The 26,544-nt window shown below is 42.6% G+C and overlaps 1 protein-coding gene across 2 annotated transcripts in view; it reads left to right on the top strand.

Annotated features, from left to right (window-relative positions):
* The window catches only part of PDCD6IP (programmed cell death 6 interacting protein), a 57,756-nt gene extending 50,978 nt beyond the window's left edge, over window positions 1-6,778 (top strand). For both annotated transcript variants that reach the window (XM_045520144.2, XM_010959664.3), the window contains exons 16-18: window positions 2,994-3,117; window positions 4,236-4,426; window positions 6,113-6,778. In XM_045520144.2, coding sequence (XP_045376100.2) covers window positions 2,994-3,117; window positions 4,236-4,426; window positions 6,113-6,287 — 490 coding nt within the window. In that variant the 3' untranslated portion in view covers window positions 6,288-6,778. The remainder of the gene's footprint in view (window positions 1-2,993; window positions 3,118-4,235; window positions 4,427-6,112) is intronic.
* The last annotated feature ends 19,766 nt before the right edge of the window (window positions 6,779-26,544 follow it).

The following is a 26,544-nucleotide window of genomic DNA, read 5'->3' as shown; positions in this document are numbered from 1 at the left end:
GTGTTCATTAAGGGGAAAAGAGAACACAGTTTTACAAAACTTAATAGATGGAGAACATTCACTGAAATAATAGTGTCACAGAACAGATGAAAGTTTTACCATGAATTAAAAAAAAGCTTATGAAGCAGGCACTTTAAGGAACAACACAAAAAAATGCCAGAACTCAAGGAAAGCGATAAGAAAACAGGAGTGGATGTCAGGATTCAGGAAACAAGCGGAAGAGAAGAACAAAGGCATCACAGGTACAGGATGAAACAGGAAGGAACAAAGAGGAGAACAGACAGTGAGGAGAACACAGGAGCTCAGAGTGGAGAATAAGTAATCAAAGAAAAGGAAACCAAAGTAAAGAAAGAGCTAAAAAGGATTAGAGAAGGTGGGCAAAGAAGATCCAATACATATAAAATTGAAGTCCCTTCGAAGAAGAAAAAATCAAAACATTTGATTTTTTCTTCAGACAGAACAAACTTCTAATGATATTATTCAAGAACATTTCCATAAAATAAGTGAAAGCTTGTTCAAAGGGTATATATCGTTTGTTCAGGAAAAATGAACAAGAACTGTCAACACCAAGGCATGTAAAGTATTAGCCTTAAAAGATAAGGCAGAATCCTTTAGGCAGTCAGGCAAAAAGATGAAGCCAGTTTATAAAAAGGTGAAAAAATGTCGGTAGGCAGCACTGCATGCCAGCAGAGGGTGGGGTGATTGCTGTTGGAACTCAAGGAATGTGAGCCAAGACGTGAGCCAAAGGGTTTATGTGCACACTGCCCTTCAGGTGCGTACAAAGTCACGTGTTCATTCTAGTGAACATGCAGAACCCAGAGACGGTTACGCTCATGGGCCTTTCTTGAGCCCTTCAGATGACCTGACCGTTGTTCTCTCTGTCCACAGTGAACCTGTTTTCCACAGAAGCAGGAGAAGTTACGAGTTACCTCCTCCCGCCCCCAGTAAAGAGCAGGACCGGTTGTTTTCAGTCTTCCTTCTAAACCTTTAAAAGGCAAATCATAAGAATGCCTTTTAAATGGTTCTAGAGATTTAAATAAAAACCCCTCCAGATTTGTCTTACTGATAGGAAAGTCTGACAGAGTTAACTAAAACAAAAGTCTTCAGACCAGCTTCATTTATGAATGTGGATGTGAAAGTCCTAAATAAAATGCTTGCCATTGATATTCTCCAGTATCTCCCTGTCATGGTATAGCATCCTTCTAATGTGTTTCTGAAAAAGGAGAAGATAAAAATTCACATTTGAGTTGGTTTACTTCTGATAAGGAAGTTCTGAACAGGTTCTTAAGAAGTAAAGAATAATAGTTGTCTGTGGGAGTGAATGGTGGAGTGAGAATCTGTAGGTAGTGGTCTGTCACTGTTTAGTTTTTGAATCAAGTGAATATATTTTCAGAAAATTATATTAATCTAAATAATTAAAGGGATTTTATCTTTTATAGTCACAACCAAGTAGTCTATAATTTTATTTTTCAGATTGTGTACCCCAGCATTTTTCCTTTTTGGGGAGGGGAGCTGTGGAACCCTTTGTTCAAACTCAATCTTGCAGAGAACCCCAGTTTGTGAAACATAAAAATGGATCTGTAATTTAATAGCTTTGATTTATATAATTAGCAAGTGGGTAGGAAATTCTCATTTGTCCTATAAGTGTTATTTACTCCAGCCATCTCTGGAGTTTATCAAAGTATTATGTTTTATATGCTTTATAATATAATTATACATGTTAGATATTATGATTAAATATTCAATATCTAATTAAATAATTTAAATTATATAAATAATTATAAACAGATATTTTAAATATAAGTGTTTTACTATATATGAGATAATACATATATTAGATGTTTCAAAATCTAACCATTTAAAATTTTTATATTTATTAAAAACTTACAGTTTATATTGTGAGGATTTATTACAAATTTACCAACGTTAACTGGTACTTTTGATTTCTTGATGAATATGTGTTAGTTTTCTTTGTATGTCTAATGTCTAATTTAACTTCCAACTGAGATTGTTTTTGAGAGTGTAAGTGTGGTCTGGGGGACTCTGGAAATTGCTGTTAATTGTTATAGCAGGACAGCAGGTGCTGTTGCAGACACTTTGGGTCATGTCATGTTTACTGTGTGTGCATCAGTACAGTAAGAAGTTGGTTGATACCAAGTATTTCACAGAGTGCATTTTATTTTATTAGAGTTTTGATTAGTGAGATTTGGGGGTGCATTCCGGTTTACTGTTAGAGGAGACTTTAACGTATTAAAAAATGTTAATACTATAATTTAATCGTCTTTTTAAGAATCTGTCTTTAATGAATTTACTTTAATAGATTATCAGGTATCTTTTAACGTAAAATATTTCAGTGTCACATTTTGAATATATTCAGAAAATTTTCATCAAGAAATTTGCACCATGGTTTGAATGGGTTCACTTTCTCACTGTTGTTTTGTCTTCTGCAAACACTGGTATGATACAGTGATTAAAATATTAGCTAGGTGACTATGAACAGTTGTAGTTTTCTGATAATTTTTAGATGATCATTTAGGAGTTTCTCAACTAGGGAGGAGGGAAATAGCTCAGTGGTAGAGCACATGCTTAGCATGCACGAGGTCCTGGGTTCAATCCCTAGTACCTCCGTTAAAAGAAAAAAAAGAGTTTCTCCTCTAGGGGACGACCTCTTGTTAGAGAGAGGGCAGTCTCTTAGGGTGGCTTGCCTGGTTTGACATGCTACTTACTCTCGCTGTGACTGATGTCTGAAATAGTTTACCTATTCTTCAGAAATAGAATAAGAACTAACTTTACTTTATTCAATTGTAGGAAGAAAGAAGATTTCAGTTAGTTCTAGTCAAGAACAAAAATGTACTATATTTTAAAATACCGTCACTGTTTTGAGTCTATTTTCTGTGTTTCATATATGAAGAAAAGAAAGAAAACAATCTGGTGTTTTGTATGCCTTGGTTTTCAAAATTGTGTTAATTTCTAACACTTCTGTCTTTGATAAGGGACTTGCAACAAAGCATTGCCAGAGAACCTAGTGCTCCTTCAATTCCTACACCTGCATATCAGTCCTCTCCAGCAGGGGGACGTGCTCCCACTCCTCCAACTCCAGCGCCAAGAACCATGCCGGTCAGTAAGCAACCACATTTTTAAAAGGGAAGTTTTATGTTACAGCTTGCTTGCTGTAAAGGATAAAACAGACTTTACGTTATAGAGAGATACTGGTCACCACTTTCATCAGGACCAACCTTCTGATGCTTTGCAGTGTGAAGAATACAGCATCTCTCATGAATTCTTGTCCCAGAATGTTTCACTTAAATCTAATCAAGTCTTTAGAACCGACTTTCACTTTGTAGCAAATACATTGATAAAACAAGAAGTTAAATCTTGCCATTAGAAAATGCTTGGACAGTCAAGAACTGGGACATTCTATGAGACACCCAGCTTGGTCTTTTCTAAAAGTGAATGTCATAGAAAAAAAAAAGTCAGGGGCGTTGTCTAGATTAAAAGAGGAAAGATTCATAATAATCAGATGCAACCCATGAACCTCAATTGGATCTTGGTTCATAAAAACACCTAAAAGAGCTTTTTTGTGATAAATAGAGAAACTTGAATGTGGAGTGGATACTCGATGATATTAGGGAGTAATTACTCATTTTCTCAGGGTGAAATGGTATTGTGATTATATAGGAGAATATTAGGACTTGTATGATGAAATCTTTAGGGCTGGTGTTCTGAAGTTTGCAATTTAACTTTCAAATGGTTCTGCAAATATATAGATAGATAAATATATGGATATAGCTAAAGATAAAGCAGATATAGCCAAATGTTAGTAATTAATGAATTGGTAAATAGGTGATTATTTATGGTAATATTCTTTTAAGTTTTCTGGTGTTTGAAATTTTTCCTGTGAAAACTCATGGGGCCAAGAGGAGATTACAGTAATAAACTGTACCTGGCCCACTCCTTCCTCCCACCTCAAATGTCTGACCATTGATGGGCGCAGGAATGAGCAGTAAATGATTAACTATTAGCCATCAGGAAGAGAGCAGTGGCTATGGAGTATCCACAAATTGGAGAATTATTTTTCAGCTACATTTGTAGAGTGATAAGCCCACATTTAACAATGGGAATTAGAAATATATTTGGTTGGATTCTAGAGTTTCTCATATGCCCTCATTTATTTTAATTGATGATTTTACAGAGACATGATACATCTTATAGTCAGTGCTGACTTTTTCTTACAGCCTACTAAGCCCCAGCCCCCAGCCCGGCCTCCACCTCCTGTGCTTCCAGCAAATCGAACTCCTGCTCCAGCTCCAGCTCCAGCTCCAGTGGGCACCGGGACCACTGCACCAGCTCCATCACAGACTCCTGGTTCAGCTCCCCCTCCACAGGCCCAGGGACCCCCATACCCCACCTATCCAGGGTATCCCGGGTAAGGCTGAAACTTTTGTACATCCTAATGAATTAGCTAATATTTCTAGCTCTGGTTAAATTTTTTTTTAAGTGTAGTCAGTTTACAGTGTTGTCTTAATTTCCGATATACAGCATAGCGATTCATTTATGCATATATATAAATATATTCCTTTTCATATTCTTTTCACCATAGGCCATTACAAGGTATTAAATATAGTTCCCTGTGCTATACAGTAGGACCTTGTTGTTTATCTATTTTATGTATAGTAGTTAGTATCTGCAAATCCTGAACTCTCAATTTATCCCTCTCCACCCCTGCCCCGCCTTGGTAACGATAAGTTTGTCTTCTTTGTGAGTCTGTTTCTGATTTCTAAATAAGTTCATTTGTGTCATTTTTTTAAGATTCCACATATAAGTAATATCATATGGTATTTTTCTTTCTCTCTCTGGCTTACTTCACTTAGTATGATGATCTCCAGGTCTATCCATGTTGCTGCAAATGGCATTATTTCACTTTTTTTAATGACTGCATAGTATCACATTGTGTATATATACCACAGCTTCTTTATCCGTTCATCTGTCTATGGCCATTTAGTTTGCTTCCATGTCTTGGCTATTGTAAATAGTGCTGCTTAGTTAATCTTTTAAAAACAAAGTTATCCCTTCTCTGAATGGAAGTGTCATAAATGAAAAAGCTTGTCAGCTCACAAGGAAATATACGTTAAATAATGTTACAGTCATTTTATTTGAGTAGTTGAATAGCCATTTCCCAGGCTTATTTAATATGTTTTTAGTTCTTACATATGGGGTTTATATTAAACGTCATCTTTACTGTATGGAATTCAGAATATGTTTCCTTGGTTGTCTTCACTTAGGTGTGATAACCCGATGGGTGCTTTTCCTGAGCTTAGCATAGCAAGATTGATAAGGTCTTATTTACATACCTATGCTTTGAAGTCTTGGCATTCTGATCAGCTGTTGAATAGAAATCTATCAAATTATGCATGTGCCTTTTTTTTTTTTTAAGTTTAAATTTTTTTTTTTATTTTGGAGGGGATTAGGTTTATTTATTTAAAGTTTGCTTGTTGATTTTATTATTATTAATTTTTTTATGGAGGTACCAGGGATTGAACCCAGGACCTCATGCATGCTAAGCACACACTCTACCACTGAGCTATATCCTCCCCCTGCTTGTACTTTCTTAAAAATCATCTTTCTTTGGGATAATTTTTTTAATCTTAAAAATCCAGAATTTAACTACCTTTTGAGATGTCTTCCAAACTGTACTTAGTATATTATCTCTTCCAAATATTAAAATTTTGTGAACAGTAAATTTATGAGCATTACAGTGTACATTGAATTTTGTGAAACAGTAATGTTCTTAGGTTGCCACGTTAAAATGAGGGGTCTCTGTTTTTATTCTTTGTTTATAGTTGAATATTTAGTCTTACTTCCTTCCAACAATCTTATTTTTTGGGTAGTATTAAACACTTGGTTTTCTTCCATTTCAGTTAATAACAGGATAGAGCACATTTCTCTAGCAAGTACCTTGATACAGCTGCTTTTTCTCTCCACTGTTCTTCAGTAGACTGAGAAATAGAGAAAAATGGCTTTCTAGAGAAAAACTTCATTTTAGAATAATTATGTTTTATTTTCTAGTACTTGATTTACCAATCCAGTGTTTTTGTGTTCTTCTTCCTATCAGGTATTGCCAAATGCCCATGCCCATGGGCTATAATCCTTACGCATACGGCCAGTATAATATGCCGTATCCACCCGTGTATCACCAGACCCCTGGACAGGCTCCGTACCCGGGACCCCAGCAGCCTTCATACCCCTTCCCTCAGCCCCCACAGCAGTCTTACTATCCACAGCAGTAATATGTCAGCTCAGAAGCTCAGCTGGTTCTGTTCAAAGGGAAAGAAATACCAACCCTGCAATAAGTATACTAAACTCTACGCTCTGGTTAATATAACGTACTCTACTGTACTGAATGCAGTGTGTAATTGCTGTCTGCGGCTAAAAGCTGTGCCCAGTTCCACATTTGATTGCACATTGAGATTTGCTGCTGTTGCAGTACAAACACTAGGTACAATAGGATTTGAAATAAATCACATTACAATTCATGAAAGTTGAAAATGAGAAGTTAAACCCACAAGTGAAATGTTTGAAATGATTGTACTTATGTCTACATAAGACGTGATTGGAACATCAGATACTTATTACAATGACGGTTTAAGTACTGGTATTTGAGAAAACTAAGTTTTCTTTCTCTTTTGGTTTATTGATTTGGTTTAATTTTCATTATGCTATTTTGCATAATCAAAACACTGTAAATCTTATAATTTAAAAATAAATTCCTTAAGAACAATTGTCATTGTTATGTTTTGTCATTGATTCTCATTACTGTCTAATTTCTTTCTGGTATTAGTCTCTCATTTTATATGTACGTAAGTTAAACAGATACTGTGTTAAGTGCATGATTAGTGCAAGGTTAATAGTCAGGTTCTAGTACATTTTATAGGAAAACCAAATGAATAATACCATGATTTATTTTTCATAGGCTGATTAGTAAGTTAATTTTGCCATTTACTTTGAAAAAGTCCTATAATGTGGAAGAAACACAATTGCTACCAAAGAGTCTTCAAATAAATATACAAATAAATATGTATAGTTAATGTTTTACGATTAGCTTCTCCAAGAAATCGATGCAAATTGTAGTAATTTTTTTTCATAACCTAGTTAAAATAAATACATGTCATTAACAATACTATCTAATGTATTGGAATTGTTTAAAGAAAATTTACTTGTACCCTTCTACTCCTTTTTTTCACCTTACTGTCTTAACCTACTAACATTTAATGCACAATGTATGTGAATAGATCTAAGCCCTTTCATTTTTATGATCCTAAAAGATTGAACTATTTTATAATTCAGGGAGTGCGCAAAACAATTGTTGGGAGCATATGCCAATTCTGGAATAGGCTGTGTATTTAATTTTTATGTCTGCTGTTAGGGTAACTAATCACTGTATAAACCTCAGTGAGACATGCATCGTGGAGTGAGAGAACGAGAAAGGAATGAGTTGTCTAATATCACAGTGGGATCTGTTCTGTGTGAGGTTCATTTCTGAACACACCAGGCATATGAGCAGATTTCCAGCGAACCTGTTTATGTTTATTTTCTAAGTTTTAACGCTGACCTTTTTTTGCATTATTTTTTCACTTAAGTGATACTGTCAGTTGGTCCACTGTTGTTCTCATTTGACAGTTTGGGTTTATAGTTTAAATGTTGGACTGAGGGTGTGATTGTAAAAGGAGTGAGTTGGTTTAAAATATATGTAAATTAAAAAAAATCTTACTTTATTGTTGTATGTAGAAAACTTGAGGCATGTTACTTCAATATAAATGAACTTTACATGGAATACTGAAATTGGTTTAAAGTACAGTAGTTAAAACAAACCTTGGCAAAAATAGTTCTTTACATATCATAGCTAAGTTTTATTAATGTGGAATCCTCAAAGTATGACATGGGCTTGTTTGACTCGTGTAAATGGCACTTAATTTCTATATTCTTCTTATTCAAGGTATCATTACTAACATGAGATACTCAGTGAGGTTAGGAATATTCCAAATTGCTAGTTTATGATTCCCAATGATGCAGAAAAAAGAAAAAAAAAGTTGGCCTGAATATTCTCTTGGGGAAAGAAGGCACTAAAGAAAAGCGTTAAGAGCATCCGAGGGCCAGAAGAGAAGTTGCAAGGCCATTTGACCCATTCCCGTGCTCAGACCTGCTCCCCGAGAGCCACGGGGAGTCTGCTCAGAAACTTTAGGGAAGGAGGCTCCACAGCCCCTCGTCGCAGCCTCCCCAGCATGCCTGACTCGCTCAATTCTGTTAGCAAACCGTGGCTCATCCCCTCTCGTCAGTCCGCTCATCCTTTAGATGATGGAAGATGCTTTCTTTTGGTCACCTGAGTCTTGGTACAGATAGATGACCAGGTTTCTGCAGCCCTTCATTGCTGGGTCTGTCTGCAAGGGGCTGTCTAGTTCCATTAAGGTGGCTCATGGAAGGAAGTTGCTCTTGTGTCTATTTTGCATTCTAGCTAACAAGAAGGAAGCCCTCACTGGGATTATTTTTGTTACCATACTTCTTAATCCTTTGCTTAACTTCCCATATTCCCCAGAATACCCTAAATAGTTGTTATGGATAATGCTTTTTATTTAGAGGTAGGAGAGTGTTACTGTGGTTCAGGTGTGTTGTCCCTATGTTTATAATTAGGCTTTTTGACAATCTTTCTAAACTAAAGAAAGGACATCATTCCTGGACCATTTATGTTGGGATTTGTAATACTGTTTTCAATATGGACTGTATTTCAACTAATAAAGCTCTGCACAGAAGAGCTGGTCTGAAGTGGGGGGAAAACTAACTTCTCTCATTCCTTGTTCCTAGTTGGGAGACAGACGGCTTCACTCTTCTCAGTCTGGCGTAAAGTACTGGTCTACTCCTGTGCCCCCCTTGGTCTTTATTCTCATTTAAGAAAAATAGTCGTATGTCACTGCAGTCTTTGTGCTGCACCCAACGATTTATGGACTCCCCCTCCCCAAATCTAAGTAGTTGCAGAAAAACAAAAAAAGAACAAGGCTTCGCGGAGCCTTCTGTCCCTGATTTTCTATCCCAGTCAGCAGCCTTTCTAGTCAAAACAGATTTAAAAAGTATTTTCCATGAGAGCATTACAGTTTGCAAAAGTGCTTTGTACACATCTTCTAGTTTCATAAACATGGCAAAATGCAATTTGTTAAGTAGGTCTCAGTTTGCTAATGAATTTTTTTTTAAACAGTATATTGGAAGAATCTTGCTACAACCTTGTGGCATTTTTTTTTTTTTGGACACTTGCAATTATTAGTTGATTCACAGTACAGAACAGGATACAAAGTAGAAAAACAGTGCTATAGCATTATAATTACTAGTTTAAAAATAGGCTTTAAAACTGGTTGATTATAAGATTTACATTGAAGAGCAAAGGAGGAAAAATTATATTTTTAAAGAAAAAGAGAATATTCAGGCTTTATTTCTGGTATGAAGTTTATATTTTTTAAAAAATCCTATATTATCACACCAGAGATTTTAGATTCTTTTCTGGTTACAAACATTGCTGGTAGTTGGATTATATTTTTATTGTATTCATTTCTCTTAGGGAGAAAATTGTAAAGAAAACAAAAGGTTCCAGATGAAATGTATCCTAGAAATAAAAGTTGAAAGATTCTTACTTCCTTGTAGTATGAATTCTTATTTAAAGTGTTTATGCCTCAGCTTTTGTATTTCTATAATTTCTTCAATAAATAGTGGTTTGGGAAATTAAAAAAAATACCCACAGACTAAATGCATAAGACTGAAAAAATAATGTTTTTTTGTGTTTTCTTACAGCTGTCAACCCTATAATTGATCAAGGGTGGAGCAATTTTTCATCATGTATGATTTGGCCCTTTTCTTTCGGATGAATAATCTCTTCTTCAGGGGTAATTTTAGGGGTTAATTTTTGGAAATGTTTGGCAAGATTACCACATTCAGTTGATCAGGGGAAGGGAGACGGTGAAATACGTTCATCTTTTAAAACATAACTTCTTATTTTCTTCCTACTTCTCCCGTGTTTTAAGGTCAGATGCAGTTTTACTATGTAGCTCAGGATACACAATTTATCCGAAAATGTATTGATTCCGTATGTCTTTGAAATATATTGAAGTTGAACATGCTAGCTCTAGGAATGAATCGGTATTCTGAATCCCTGTTATTTGCATTGAAAATCTGTAGCAATTGGCATAGTTAAATCTTTTGTTGTTGTTTGGTTTTTACTTACTTGGCATCTGGGTTGGGCGGTACAGAGAGTTCTCACTGAGGGGCCTGGGAACCTTGGTGTGTGGGGTGAGAGGACACCGGGGACCTACAGGACTCTCCCCAGAACTTGGGTTCAGATGCAGCCTAAAGGAAAGTGACTTGAGAGGCTCTGCCTGTGGTGGGTGGGGCGGGATGGCGGTGGGGGTGGGAGGGAGGAGGGGCTGCTTCAGTTTATGACCGCTGGGCGGGCGGGATTGGTCTAGGAACTGCCTGTGCCCCAGAGAGCCGCAGGCAGGCCACTGCTAACCAGGGTCCCCGGGCACTGGCCGGTCTTGCCTTTGTACATAATTCATCCGGGGCACATACGAGTTGTCGGCCTTAGCACTCTGCCCGCAGGGGGACCCTGGCTTCTGTCAGCTCTGTGGCTCCTGATACCCTTCCTTTTTGCTTAAAAGCTGCTTACGTCCTTTTCAGCCAATGACACTGGTGATACAAGTAAACAGGTACAAGTCTTATACCTTCGTGTTTCTTTTTAAGTTTTCCTGTATTTGTAACTGTTTAAGTCTACGCATTTTGAAGCCATGTGATTCATATTCATGCCAGTGATGTCTGTTGTGAACATGAGGTGACCCTTTTCTGTTCCTTTTTCACTTTTCAATTTGTTAAATACATTTTCGCCGCTGTTTTTTCCTTTCTGGATGCATTAGCGAATTTTCTAACTTGCATGTGCTTGCCTTGGTTTTAGGTGGTAAGATTTAGTTATAGGACTCAGATTTTTTGTGTGTGTGTGGGTGTAATCTAATAGGAAAGTTGAACTAATTTACAGCTTTGTTAAAATTATAATCCTATGACCTTTTGACGTTTCGTCTGTATGGAATAGGTATTTTGTTTCCTTTTCCTATCTTTCATTGCTTGAATTATGTTTTCTTTTTTCTAATTGTTCTGAACATTAATACTCTTATTTTCTTCCCTCCATTCTCAGCCAGCTCTTGTCTTTTTCTTATATATTTTTGTAGACAGGGTTTAGACATGTTGTTAGTGTCCTATTGTTATGGTATGCATTTCCTCTTGATTACAGTTGCTGACCATTGCTGTCCATTTTTTTTAAATTCGGTTTTATTATTACTCAGTTTATTTTGTTGCTTGCTTTGTCTCTTCAGGTGTTTCTTCCTTGCCTTTTAGCACACCTTGTAATTTTTGTTTTTTGAAAGGGCGACCTGATATATTAGGTAAAAGGAACTGGGGTGAATAGGTCTTTAGCATGAGAATTTATGTTTATCTGGCTAGGAGTCAGACTGTTTTTACTACTTGTTGTTGGGTTATTTGTAGGTGTCGAGGCTTCCATTTCTCCTAGTATCCTTACTTTTTTCCTCCTGTTTTTGGCTTTCCCTGGAAACTTCTTGAACTTTTCCAGTTCCTTCAGCTGTAATCATTTTATTACACAGGAGCCTTGTGGATGTGGTGGAAAGGTGTGTCCAATAGTCATGCGGATGAGGTCTCAGTCTTAATGAGCATATTGCCCTGGGCTGTGGTTTTCACCTGGGCTTCCCAACCCCTTCCCCCCTCGCCCTTCTGTGAGGGAAGGCGGCTAGAGGTGGCTGGGGTAGTTGGATATTTCCCTTCTTCAAGTTGGTTAGACTCTGATCAAGTAGTTTCCCTTGAGGGCAGATGGAACGCAGAACACTCCAATAGTTACTTTTCCCTCTACCTGTTGAAAACGGGATTCTTCTCTAATTTTCACCACAGAAACCTAGTGAGGCTCCCAGAGGTAAAATTCATGAAAGAGTTGGGGGCGACCTCCCCCTGGAATTTTCATCTCTCAAGCCAGCCCACTCTCACTTTCCAGCAGTTTGTCCATTTGTTTTCCTCCCAGATTCTGGCTCCAGTGGCTTCTACTCCCAGCAACCCGTGATTCTCTGTCTTCATCTGTCTCTCCAGTTTTAGGAGTGTCTTTTCCCCTGTGACTTCAGATCTCATATTTACATTTTTATGCACTCTTCACTGCCTTCACATTTCTCTCTGTATTCCATGGCTGCTGTGTTTCACTGATGTCATGGTTGCCTACTCTTATTATATATAATGACTTGCACTTGAGACAGCTGTGCACGCACTGGTCATAAGGACTGTACTGTCTTTAAATAATAATTCACTTGTTGCATAAGAACCCTCTGAAGTTGATAGCGTTTTTATTCATACTCTTTCTACACGGTAGAGTCCACTTATGGAGAAATTGAGCAACTTGTCCACAGTCACACGGCTGCCAAGTAGCTGAAGCCGGGGCCCTCTTGCTCGCCACCTCTGATCTGGACGGCTGTAATGACAATCCTCCTGTGCTGCCGCCACTGCTAAAAATAGCTAACGCTTACCGAGTGCCCGCCATGGTGCAGGTTCTCTTCTAAGCATTTAAAACCCATTAACTTACTTTAGCTGAGCAGTCACTGGTGTAAAATGCATCCCTTTTTACAGGAGAGGAGGAAACGTGGCACAGATGGTTGAGTTCCTGGGGCTGGCTCGGATGGAGCTGGGATCTCACTGGGGTGAATATTTCAAGGCCTTCTGAAGCATCTCCTGTCTCTCAGAGTGTTTGTTCTATCAAAGGACATCTGCTCTCATTCCTCACCTCCATCTATCCATTCACCTGTTTTTGTTTTTTTCTCACCAATTCAAAATTGTATGTTGAGAAACTATTTACTATTCTGAGTGTTGGGGCTACAGCTGGGCCCTCAAGGAATTTATATTCCAGGAAAGAGTGAAACTGAACTGGGTACAATGGTAGGTTTGGAGGCAGATGGTATATTGAGTATGAATTTTTGGGAGTTCTCCATTTCTTTCTTCCTCCTTTCACCTCCAACCACGTAGCTAAACCCTTTCCGTGTTCCTGCCCCAGGAGTTGTTTGCTGGGTGGGGAGCAGGGGCTGGAAGCTCTGGGGCCAGGAGTTGAAGGAAGCAGCAAAATTTCAGAGGGGATAACTTTTTGGATAGCTTCTTCAGAGGGATCACAGCAGGCCCAGAGAGTGTCACCCTCCAGATGAGTGAAGCTTCCATATCTGAGGGGGCCATGAAGCTGGACAGCATGGAGTGGTGACCCAGGACCTGGTCTCACCCTGGGTATTGTGTGGGGAGCCAGTAATGACTGAGGGTGAATTTCTCATCACCCTGTGGGATGGGCTTCAGAGTCAAATGGATGACTTCAGTCAATGCATAGCTATTTCTTGTGTACCTGGGCCGATCAGCGTCCATTCACACCCGCCTACCACATTCGGGCCATCGTTGGAACGGCGGGGAATGTTCGTGCCGTGCTCACCTGCACCCACGGTCGATGACAGTGCAGCATTTGCTTGGTTGGATTGGCTGAGACCCCACTGGAGGATTCTCGAGCAGATGACCGGGCTCCTGGAAGCCTCTGCTGGGTGTTTAAGAGTAACCTGAACGCTTTCACCCTCTGGTCAGATACAGGGTTTGGCAGGGTGGAGAGATGGGAAATCACTCGTTAGACAGTGCTGAGGAGGCTCACGTTCTTGATGCCCAGCGGAAAGGGCCCTGTGCCTGAAAGGCAGCGGCCTGAGTCCTCAGATGGCCCCAGCCTGGCCATGCCCTGTGAGGCCCAGGCCAAGGGCTTGCCCCAGTTGTTGGGAAGCCTGCTATGCTATGGTAGAAGTGAGCCCACTGAAAGCTGTGGTGTTTGAGGGGCTGAAGTTCTGACTTGGTCCCAGGAGAAGAGTCTTTGCGTCTCCCTGGGGTTCATTCCTGAGGTGCAGCCGTTGGTGGCTGAGAAGTCTTAGAGATGAATGAAACCCCAGGGGCGAGGCTCTCAGCACAAAGGAGGCTCAGTGGCCGAGGCGGACTCCCCAGCCAGCTTTCAGGGGCTGCTCGGAGGAGCCTGCACCCACTGGTGAGGGGACAGCATCAGCTTCCCCAGAGAGTTCTGGACTTCACAGGCAAGGCCTGGGCACTCAGAACAGGCACCTAAGTGGTACGTGCCCTCCCAAGTCCTGATTGACCCTCACCCTCCCACCTTCTCCACCCACTGCCGCTGTGAAGGCCAGTCTGGTGGCTCCAGCCCAGGCCCTGCCCCTCAGGCCAATAAATGGTGATGTGTCTCAACCTCCAGGGAAATGGGTTGTGGAGCCTGGAGCCCAAGTGGGAGGGCGACCCTCAGTCCGTCCTTAGTGGGGAGGCCTGGGCACCCGGGGGAGAGATCTGCTCCACAGGGGACAGCCAGGTGAGGCAGGAACACCCTGCTTCAGAAAGGGTGTCCCGAGGAGTCTGCTGCGTGCCTGTGGGAGAGGCCTGGGGGCATTTCACAGTTTTCAGCCATAGAGTTTGGAATTGGTGATATGGCTGAGGAGGGCTTGGAGGGGTCAGGAATCCAGGGGGAGCCTACAGGGCGCAGCCAGTGGGGTGGGGCACCACTGTTGTTCCCCCCCACTGTGTCCAGATGGGAGGCTTCCCCTCACCCCACATATGTGTGTGTGTGTGTGTGTGTGTGTGTGTAGTGAGGAGGTGGTGGTGGGCCACTTGGGCAGTGAAGTGTTTGGATGAAGGCAACACGGGCGAGTCCAGACGTGAGAAAGGGCAGCAGTGAGAAAGCTCCATTGGCAACAGAGGCCCCAAGAGGGTTTGAGCAGGAGAGGGATGTGGTCAGATGACGTTTGGGTAACCCCACAGGCAGAAGGGACACACATTTGGACGTGCTCTGGAATTGCTGGGTACGTGAGAGGCTTGTGGAAAGCGGGCCAGGCACTCCAGTCAGAGGGTCCCTGGTTGCTGTGCTTTTGGGTCATTCTCCATGGCTGGGAGGCCCTCAGCACCCCTCGATCCTGCTCACACGTTGCCTTTCCTAGAGGAGAGGCACGAGCTTTCCTCTGAGGACAGGTTTCCCCTTCAATTTCTCATTCCACATTGTGGGTGTCCCCGGGGTCTCCTGGGGTAGGTGTCCTCCCCACCGAGGCAGCTGTTGGGGGAGGTCGTTGAGGGGACGTGACCCACAGTTGACCCATGGCCCCAGGCTTCTGGAGGCTCCTGACCCCACCCCGACCTAGAAAGTGTGATTCCCCACACGTTGTTGAGACCATCTGGACCAGTTATGGGGCTGAACCCCATGAAGGTCTCTGGATAAACTTGTGAGATTCTGGCAGGCAGGTGTGGGGACCCCCAGCCTCGTATTTAAGTTGCTCTGCTTGTGAAAATGCCACCTACTGACCTGGAATGGCTCCCTGCCCTCCTTGTACGGGACTAGTTTAAAATTCCACCCCTGAAGCTCCCGAATTTATAAGCCACCAGCTGCTCTGTGCAGAGGAGACAGACTGGCTGTTAGAAGCAGCCTGACCTGGGCCAGGTCCTGGGTGATTCAGGGCAGGACTCTGCTCTGAGCCTCCATCTCCTCATTGGTGCAGCCAGATCCGAGCAGCTCTGGAAGACGGGCTCAGGTAAGTGCTCAGACACTGCTGGCTGCGGTCATTGGTCATCATTACCAGCACAGGCCGACTCTCCCTCAGGTGGGGAGGATTTGTTGAGATGTTGGCCCTTCTATGCTTCAGGTTTATCTCTGCTTTATCTTGCTGAAATTCTCTTGCATTTCTGGCACTGTTAGCCAGGACGGAACAGAAGCTGGTGTCCTGATTTTCAGAGCAGTGTTGTTTTGGTTACATTAAACGTGCTGGATGGACTGGTTCCTTCAGGTTCCCAAATTCTCACACACCTTGGAGGTGACGATAGCATTTCCCCCCTGAAATACTACAAAATTGGTCACTCCCTTGCCTCAGATGGGGAAACTCCAAGGGGTCCGTGGATGGAATTCAGGAGACCCACATACAAGAATGGGAAAAAGATTCGGGCCTTGTATTTACTAACCTCTAATGGAAATACAGAATTTCCATTAATTATAAATGGCAAGAAAAAGTCAAATTCTGACCTTTGTAGTATTACCAAAGCCTGTGACCCTGTTACTTCCAGAAATCCTAGCTATTTGAATATCACGTCACATTTGCCGCTGATTTCTCAGAATGTCACTTATAGTCACGACTACTTAGCATTTATGGCAAAGAGACCTGCCACTAGGTCTCATTATTTACTGTGTTAAAAAAAAAAAAGAAAGCACATGTATTAGTATAGACTCCGCTTATTTAATAATTGGATAAATAAATCTAAATATAATTGTTTTTCTTTGTAATTCTATATGTTTTACTTTATAAATTTGGGAAGGAGTCCATAAGTCTTCTCTGATTGCCAATACGGTTCACAGCAGCACAAAAAATTGATTAACCTGCAGCTCTTGGGATATTTTCTGGGCAAGACTGGCAATTTCCACGCAGAACACAAGAGGGAACTATTTCCCAACTAATGTTTTAAAAGATCACAGCAGGGATTTTTCTTATTCCTCTCAACACTTGTTCTAAAATTGGTTCAAGTTTTCTTTACTGTTAACAATGTAATTGGGACCCTGTGTTGAGGCTCTGAAGCTGATAGCTGGCCAAGAGCTGAAACATCCTTGGATTGTGAGTCCAGGAAGGTGTAATAAGAAAAAGTGAGTCTCCCCGGCACTAGATGAGAACTCAGAGTTTCGTGCCCACAGCGTTTGGTGTCTTATCACCACCACCCCCTCACCGAAAAAAAAACCCCACAAAAAACAAAAAACAAAACCTGCAATACCTGTGAAGCAGAGTATACTTGGTTTGTTATTCTGGAACGAACAGACCCTTTATGAGGGTAGAAACATTGCTGAAGGGTTTTCATTAATAAGTCAATGGCTGTTAGAAGGGATTGTGCTTGTGGCCGGGGGTGGGGTGGAGGGGGCGGCAGAGAGGGGCAGAGGCAGGAGACGGGGTAGGAGGGAGGAAGACTGGAACTTTCCAGGCAGTGAGGGGCTGTGATGCTATAACACAAACCTGAGGACCCGGCCAGGCCTGCCACTTGGTTATGCAGTGGTTGCCCTGGGGCTGATTTTAAGGGGAGCAATTTTCTCTTTCCTGGTCCTTTGGCCACAGCAGTACGCAGGTCACTGTATATATTTAAGGGATCAGAATGGAGGGCTTAGAGTGTCTAATTGTAAAGGGCAGCAGCCACTTTGAGAAGTCAGCATGGAGCAGGGGAACAGCTCTGCAAACCCTCACTGACCCAGCAAAATGACTTCGTGGGTGGGGATTCCCGCCCCTGGGGGCTGTTCTGTGTTCCAACTTACTGCAGTGACTCTGAAATTAACATTTCAGAAATGTATAGAAACAGACGCACAGACATAGAAAACAAACTTATGGTTACCACGGGGAGAGTGGGGAGAAGGTGGGGGAGTGTGGAGGGATAAATTTGCAGATACTAACTAGTATATGTAAAATAAATAAACAACAAGGTCCTATTGAACAGTACTGGGAACTATATTCAATATCTTATAATAGCCTACAATGAAAAAGAATATGGAAAAGAATATATATATATGTATATGTGTCTCTATATATCTACATATATCTGAATCACTATACTCTGCACCAGAAATTAACACAGCATTGTAAATGGACTATTCTTCAATTTTTAAAAAAGTAACATTTGTTACACCACCTGCTCCTCTGACCTGTAAGGATTATGGGCTGTTACTTTAATTGTGAGCAACACTGTTTCATTCCTTCCTGCAAGGCTGCATGACTTCATCTCCTTGCGCTGACCTTCCAGGCTCCATCCTGAATGCTGGGGTCACGGGAGAGACCCCACCCAAGTGCTATGGCTCTGTAGCGCCCCCCTCCCAGAAATCGTCCATGTCTTGGGTATATGTGACCACTCTGAACAGGGTCCTTTCTGGTGTATCTATGACGTGACCATCAGGCAAGTTGTTGATCCTCTCTGAGCCTGTTTCCTCAAGTATAAAATGGGAATAATGTTACCTACCTCAGGAGATTATTGCGAGAATTAAGAAAAGAAAGCGTGCACACAGTTAGCACCGTGCCTGGCTGCTATCAGGGCTTTGTCCTTGAACATGGGGTGGACTTTGGGGTGAGTGTGAGTGGCTGAAGGGTTCTGCTTAGCTTTCTGGTGCTGGTACCCCAATAACCCAGGGAACTTAGCAAATGCTCTTCATTAACATACCCTAGATTTATTTTGTGAGATGACAGGGTGACAGAACGGTCAAGAGCCTGGGCTCTGGGGCTGGGGGTCTGACGCTTACTGGCTATAAGACTTGAAGCCAATGATTTAGCCTCTGTGTTTCAGCTTCCCCAGATTAAAATAGTCTCAGCAGTGGCACTTTCTGTGTAAGATTATTATGAGCTAATGCATGAAAGTACTTAACAGGTGCCTGGCAGTAGTAAGCACTCAGAATTATGAGCTATTATTATTATTGTTATTGCCCTGGGCAACTTGTTAAATGTTCTCTGATGGCAAATGTAAAGGGCTGTGTGAATCTATAGACAGTCTAGACCTGGGGTCTCAGGTCTCTGGACCCTGTTTCCTCAACATGCCGTGGTGAAGACGGATGAGGGTGGTTGTGTGATAGTGTGATGTTGGAGGGAGGTCATTGGGAGGATGTGACCAGTGGTTGACTGGAGAGCTGCACCCGGGGCTCCTCAGCCCTCCCCTGTCCTTGGAATGTACCTCCTGTCCACGGTTCCCACAGTGGAGCCAGTTTCAAGGATGCGAGCCTTGAAAGAGCAAGATGTTGTAGGGACCATTTGGATGGTCTACATGATTGAACCGAGTTAAGGCTTCCGGATGGATTTGTAAGAGTCTGGTGGCAATGCAGAGGTCCCCTCCACTTTTGGTGTCCAAGACCAGCCTCGCATGTAAGTTTCCTTGCTTGTTACACCTGCCACCTGCCACCTGCCACCTGCCACCTACTGATCTGGAGTGGCTGCCGCTTTCCTTGGTCTTTCCCTGCCCTCCGTATATGGGGCCAGTTTACAAACCAGCATGTGGTGGGTGGGGGGGCGGTGATGGGGGGTGAGCAGAGTGATGGTGAGTTGTGGTGGTGAGTTGATAATGAGTAGCTGGTGATGATGTGATGATGGTGGAGTGATGAGTCTGCAGCAGTGATGGAGGTAAACAGGAGGACTTGGTGGAGAGGTAGGACCCACTCTTCCCTCTGACTCCCTGGAGGCCATCCATGCTGTGACTACAAAGCAGAGCCAACTTCAGGAACCAGGTGGGTCCCTGATTCCAGAGCAGGTCAGGACCAGAGCTCTGCAGACCCCGGACTGTGCTCCCAAAGAGCCCAGGTGCTCCCTCAGCCCCGGTGTGTCCTGGCTGGGCTGGCATTCCGAGCAGCAGGGCCAGTTTTGGGATGTGGGCTAAGAACTTGGTTCATTCAGTTTTGGACATGCATATACTTTATTTTACAGTCTCACCTCATATTCAGTTTATTATTTTTTTGCTGAGAAGTCACAAGAACTTTAAAGATATTGTACACACGTTTCTTATAATATCCCCTTGATATTGCGGTCAACTAAAAGCTTTATGGGTGACAAAACTGAGGTGACTCTCCAGCTCACATGTTTCTTAAACTATTGGGAAGTGGCATCTGGTTTACAATCCTTCCTGTGCCTGCAGAATTAATTTTTGTTGGAAAAAAAAAAGAGGCCATTTAGTTATATTTCACCCTCCCCTCAATGATGGCAAAAGAGACGGCAAGAAAAAATCTTTTCTTTTTCACAGAGACATGCTGGGCGCCTTCTCTCCTGTGTGTGCCTCTGTGACCCTGATTCCTTTCTGATGAGAGTGAGGTCCTGGGCTGGTGCTGCCGGGGTGAGTGAGGAAAGAGGGTGGGGTAGACAGTTTATTTTAAACTTTGGTGAGTGAGTGGTGTTTGAATTACCCTTTGTTATCTAGGGCACCATTTTGGAGAGGGGGGAAAACCACCAACCAAGTCTGCGTTTTTGAGCACTTGAAAAAATGTATTTCCTCCACATTTAGTAAAGCTGAGCAAAATCACATTTTCCTTGGTAAAAGCAGCTGCAGTTTCTTCCAGAGTGCCTTTGAGCTGGGGCACGGGGGTGCAAGACCTGGGATGAATGCAGCTTGCTTTCAAGTTGATGCGTTTAAACTGAAAAGGAAATAAAAAAGTACCCTTCTGGACATGCTGATCTCCTTTTGAATTTTTGCTGCTGCCTAGAACTGCTAATTGTGCATGTTAAACAGCAACCATAGGCTCCCGGCAGCCTCTCCGACTCCTATTTGCAAATGTTTTATGGAGGTGATTTAAACCTTAAGATGCTTCCTTTCTTCCCGCTGGTGAAGGATCTTGGTGCTATGGACTCATTAACTTGTGTTCCTGTTATTTGCCTGCCGTTGCAATCCTCTGCTTTCAATAACGCGGCATTGCATGGCCAGGGGGAGGTTGGAGTCACAGAGGTGGCCTCAGTGGGTGATCAGCAGTGATGGCAACTTTGCAAATTTAAGAACAGCGCGCACGTTGCAGAAGTGGGGAGCAGGGTGTGAAGTGCTGACGCAGAGCCCTTGAATATCCCCGTCCTGGGGCTCCGCAGGCTGCGCAGGCTGCGGAGGAGGAAGAGTTATGAACGTTTCGGTGCCTGGGATTGAGATTCTCAGAGGCCTAGCCCTGCTGCTTTGTGGTGTGGTGTCTCGGGGCATTTATCCTGCAGACATCCGAGGGACCTGCCCAGGGCAGAGGAAGGCATGGACCCTGTCGTCAGGGAACTTATGGCGGAGAGTTAGCCAGACGGTTGTAGCAAGAAGAGAAATACAGAGGGAGAGCTGTTGCAGCAGCGTTGGCCCAGATAGGATGCCAGGCAGCAGGAGGTGTGCACAGGCATGGGGTGGGGGGATGAGTTGTGCTCTGCTGGATTGGAGCAGGTCAGAGAGGAAGAGTTTGTCCCCGACCACCCGCCAAAGGCACCGGGAACACACATGTAGTTGAAGCTGGGTTACGTGAAAGGACAACACGCACCCCAGGGAACCACGGAGGGCTGGTAAGAGCGGTTCAGAGGGGCTTAACAGAGGCTTTGGGCTCGTGTTTGCTGACTTGAGTACAGGGAAGTGGCAGTCTGTTCTGGGATGGTGTTCTTAGAAAGAGGGGCAATTTGGTGGTGGGGCATCTTACTACTTTCAGTAGAGGAGGTGGGTGGAGATAGCCTTGGAAGGGAAGGCATAGCGGCTCCCGTCAGCCTCGGCGGGGAGGTGTGGTCGTTGTCATGGCTGCACGGTGTCTTTGTTCAGGTGTGATCTGGGGATGGTTATCACTTTTGTCCTGGAGTTCTTGACTGAGGTTGATAGTCTATGAAATTATTGATTTCACCAGGGGGATGGCACAGCCTAGCTGGTAGCAGCAGGGCCAGTTACTTGCTGGAAGTTCTCAAGGCTGTTATAATTTTTCTCCAGATGCTTGGTCTGGGCACTAAAGGGTGAGTAGGAGTTTCCCAAAAAGGGCAGGTGTCCCCAGCAGGGAGAGGGCACAGCTGGAGGAGAGGGAGGGAGGCCTCGAGTGTCACAAGAGACTCTGGAGGCCAGAAGTGAGGGTGTGTGTGAGGAACAGGGGAGAAAGCCCCGGAGTCAGAGCTCGCCAGGTGGGGAGGGCGCGTGGGCCTGGCTGCGGAGCTTGGGCTGTATCCTTTGTCCACCTACACCTGAGCGTTCAGCTCAGAGCAGTTGATCAACAGATGTTTACTGAATCGGGATGGCCTTCTTTCCCCTGCACACACCTCTTTCTTTCACACCACATATGGCCATCAAAGCCAAAAAGGAAAGCGACCCGAAGGAGGGCTGTCCCTCCAGGATCCAGATGTGCTTCTCTCGCAGTAACTCTTGGGCTGCGAGGCACCGAGCTGGGAGGCTTCTCCTGGCACATTGGGTTCACCTCTCTCCTTCCACAAAGGGGGACCTGAAGCCGCACATGGCAATGTGCTGGCTTGAAATTCCACAGCATATTGTGAAAGGATGCGGACTTGACCTCACATCTCCTACTGCCTTGTGTCTGCTCTCTCAGAGCTGTTCTAAACCAATGCTTACATGGCCCTCGTAAATCCTGGGGCTGCACATGGTTCGGCCACTGCAGAGACCCACCCCCATACACACAGATAGAACAGAGGTAACTGAGAAGGAATTACTCCATTGTTACAGGACTCTGTTGAAGAACCTCAAGGGATATGATTCCTGGACTATGGTAACACTCCCAAAGCTCTTTCCTCCTCTCCTCTCTTGGCTTCTCCAGGTGGCCTCTTGTGCCAACACCCAGACGGCTTCTCTAACCCCAGTCTGGGGCTGCATCTTCCCTTGCTCCTTCCTGCCTCTCATCTAGTTCTTTATTAGATGGATTGGCTTGTCCTCTCTGTCCACACCCTCCTTCCCTTCCTCCTGTTTCTGGCACCCATCCCACTTTTACATCAGTCAGGGTTGTGTCTGGTTACATGTTACAGAAACCTCATCACTGTGGCTAGAACAAGTAAGAGGTTTCTGTTTCTCCCCAGAGGAGGTCCATAGCAAGGTGGTCTGCGGCTGGTCCAGCAGCCCCGCCTGCCTGTCTGCTCTGCCGTTTATGGGGTGTCACTTTCTTCTTCATTCTCACAGACGGCTGCTGCATCTTTAAGCATTGTGTTTGCATTCCAGACCAGACGAGGGGGAATGGTCAAAGGCAGAAGGCGTGTGTCTGCTGAGTGGTGTCTTTATATCAGGAAAACAGTTGCTTTCTTGGAGGCTCCATCCAGCAGATTTCCACTTACATCTCACTGGCCAGAAATTGTCACCTGGGGAAGGAAGTGTAACTGTCACCTTGCAACCCTGGGGAAAAATAATCAAGGTTCTGGTAATGAGGAAGGGAAGGATAGATACTGGGTAAGAAGCTGGTAAGGTCTGGTGTGCTCATCCTCTAGATTTTGCATTGCAAGAATTTGGGGGGTTGATTTGGCAAAAACAGGCCTCTCGTCCATGTTGGATTTGGGGGAGAAGCTGATGGGGTAAAGTTACCCATAAGGGAATGAATGAATTCTCAAATGAGCATGACCAGTTCTAAACCCCGTCAATCTTCATTTTGCAAATTTTCAGCCTTTAAAAATAGGTTAGAAATATAAATAGACGTGTAGGATATTTTGCGTATAGGAGACTAAATATTTTTTCTTAATGCGTTATACTCAGCATTAGGGCTTTGCTCTGAGATATCTCAATTCCAAGAAGACAAGTTTCCAAATGCATTCTACTCTAAAAGATTAGAGTTGTTTTTTTCTTACTATACACTAAAATTAAATGATCACAGAGAACAAAAACACCAAGCTCTTGGGACTATAATTTCAATTCTCATTTTTGTCATTGTGCACCTAGGCATTTGATGTTATTACAATGGGTGCATACCAATTGGTAGTGATCTGGTTTTTTCCATTTACCATTTTGTTTTATAGATAGAGTTTTATGGACTGACCGTTCATATGGCTATTTTTAGTGACTGTCATATTCTGACATGCTATAGCTCACTTAGCCATTCTCCTTTGATCAGGGGTTATTTAAAAAATATTTAACAACTGATACCATTGCGATCTGTGCTGGGGTCAGGTGGGTGGTTCTACTGGTCTGGATCGGGGTCAGTCCTGAACCTGTGGTCTGCTGCTGGTCAGACAGCCTGCCTCTGCGTGTTGCAGGGTCACCTGGTGTGATGGAGGTGACTTGGCCGTATGTATTTCGTCTTCCCGAAGACTAGATGGAGCTTTTCACATAGCTGGATGGAATTCCAAGAAAACAAGCAAAAAACATGTGAGGAATCCCAAGGCCTGGACTTGGAAGGGCACAGTGTCTTTTCTGCCACGGTTAATTGGCCAAAGGAAGTCCCAAGGTTAGCCTGAAGGACAAAAAAATAGACTCCACCTCTAGGTGGAAGATGCTGCAAAATCAAGCTGAAAAGACGTATGGATACAGGGAGAAAAATAATTCAGCTCTTTTTTTTTCTTTTTAACAAAAAATGCTACCATACTGTTGTATAGCAGAGGGGCTGGCAGAATATCACTCTGTTGGGAATGAAGCGTTTATAGTGAGCGTTATTCAGGACATTATGTGTGTCGCTGCTGTTGTCATCACCTTCTTCCCGATGATTTTACTATTCTTGGTGTTAGACAAATACTTCCTAATGGTGCAGGGCTGGAAGAGGGTCACTCATTCAGGAATCATTTATTCAGCATCCCTCTGCACGAGGCTGGGGACACATTTGTTTGGAGCCACATTTGTTTGGAGCCCAGCAGGGAAGATACACAGCCGTGGACAGCACAGTGGGGAATGTGGTTTCTGCTTGTGTGAGTGTGTGTGTCTCTGCATGTGTTGTGTAAGATGAGGCAGCCCAGGGGTAGTGGCTGGGTTTAGATGTGAAAAATGAGTTTGCCAGAGAACGAATGTGGTGAAAAGTGAATCCCAGTTAGCCTGAGGCATTTCATCCAGATAATGAGGGTGCCCTGGGGCAGGGAGCAAGGCAGAGGGAGACTGGGCTGCAAAGCAGGCAAGGTCCTAAATGCCTTCAGCCTGCCTTTGGAGGCAGTGCAGGGCCACTGATGAACACACGTTTTATTGCAAGGACCTCATGATGGGTACTAAGGACGTGGATTTGACCAATGCAGGCTATTTGATTCCCTGCAGTTGGGAATAGGTTCCTGTCTTAGAAGCAGAGGAAGAAACACTTTTCTTTTCTGATCACACCTTGGTTCTCTGAGAAATAACACCAGAAGGAATAAACTTGGCCTCACTTCCCATCTTACATCAAGATAAGGTCTCGATGGATCAAAGATTTAAGTATTTAAAAAATCAAGTCATAAAGTATCAGTAGAAAATGTGAACATCGTTTTACTCTCAAAATGGGCAAGACGTTCCCAGAAGTCATAGTAAAAGAGATCAATGCATTTGATGACATAAAACAAAAACAGACGTAAGAAACACCTGTATTGCAAAAAAAACACCATATGCAAAGTGAAAAAACCTAGCAAATTAGGAAAAAAAATATTTGCAACGTGGCAACCTTGCTATCTGGTTATTTAGTTTTCCTAATGTTATTTTGTTGAAAAAAATCTTTTTCTTACTGGTTCAAAATAACATCTTTATCATATGTTAAATGTTTATCTATTTATACACACATTTATTCATAGATATTTTGGGGGGCTTTAAATTCTGTTCCTTTCATCTATCTGTCCTTTCTTGTGCCAGCACCATATTAGCTAATTACTATAGTATTATAACATACTTTAATATCTGGCAGTCTTCTCACACTGCTTTTAAAAGGAGACTTTCCTTAGTGGGTGAGGGTATAGCTCAGTGGTAGACTGCATGCCTAGCATGCACAAGGTTCTGGGTTCGAACCCCAGTGCCTCTACTAAAAAATAAAAAAAAACTAATTACCATCTCCAACAAAAAAATTAATTATTAATTAAAAAAGAGACTTTTCTTTAAAAAGTTTGCTTATTTTATTTTGTTTTTACATATGAGGGATTTCCTATTTAAGAGTATGGTACATCTTCCTATTACTGCACGTCCCTTTTTTGTGTGCATCCCTCAGGGGTAATTTAAATTTTATTCACATCAATTTTGCACATCTTAGGTTATTTCTGTATAATTTATCCTTTTTGGTTATTACAAATAAGGTATTTTCTTCCTTGGTAACTTCTAACTGGCTATTAAATTCGTTTTTCTTTTCTTTGTGTGTGTATATATATATATATAATTGAAGTATAGTCAGTTTACAATGTTGTGTCAATTCCTGGTGCACAGCACAGTGCTTCAGTCACACATGAACATATATATATTCATTTTCATATTCTTTTTCACCATAAGTTACAAGATATCGAATATAGTTCCCTGTGCTATACACTGTAAACTTGTTGTTTATCTATATGTATCAGTTAGTATCTGCAAATCTCTAACTCCCAATTTATCCCTTCCCACCCTAAATTCTTTATATTAATTTTGTATCCATCCAACCTACAAAAATTTGTGTTGTTTGCAGTAGATTTTCTCTTGGACTTTTATTCGTTGATAATCATACCAATGACTAATACTGATAAGTTTGCCTCCACTTTTAAATCTTTTTGTATTTTATAGTTCTGTTTATGTTTGATTGCACTGGGTAGTATTTCCAGCACCATGTTAAATAAAAAGGGTGATAGTGGACATTCTTGTTTGTTGCTGGCTCTCATGGGAGTGCTTCTTGTGTTTTCCCAATAAACATGAGGCTGGTTTAAGAAATTGAGGGAGACGTGTCTATTACATTAGGCAAGCATTCATCATTAGCAGCCTCTGGTAGAGCCAGTTCCTTCCTCTAGCCAAGCATCTGTGTGTGCCTTTTCCCTGTGTAGAACCTCCTCATCCCCTAAAGGGGACAGAGTCCCATTTGGGTTTGTATCTGGGTGA

The sequence above is a fragment of the Camelus bactrianus genome, chromosome 17 (genome assembly GCF_048773025.1).
Source record: "Camelus bactrianus isolate YW-2024 breed Bactrian camel chromosome 17, ASM4877302v1, whole genome shotgun sequence".
NCBI classification, from domain to species: domain Eukaryota; kingdom Metazoa; phylum Chordata; class Mammalia; order Artiodactyla; family Camelidae; genus Camelus; species Camelus bactrianus.
Note: the sequence above shows the minus strand (reverse complement) of the source record. Positions and strands in the feature narration are given on the sequence as shown.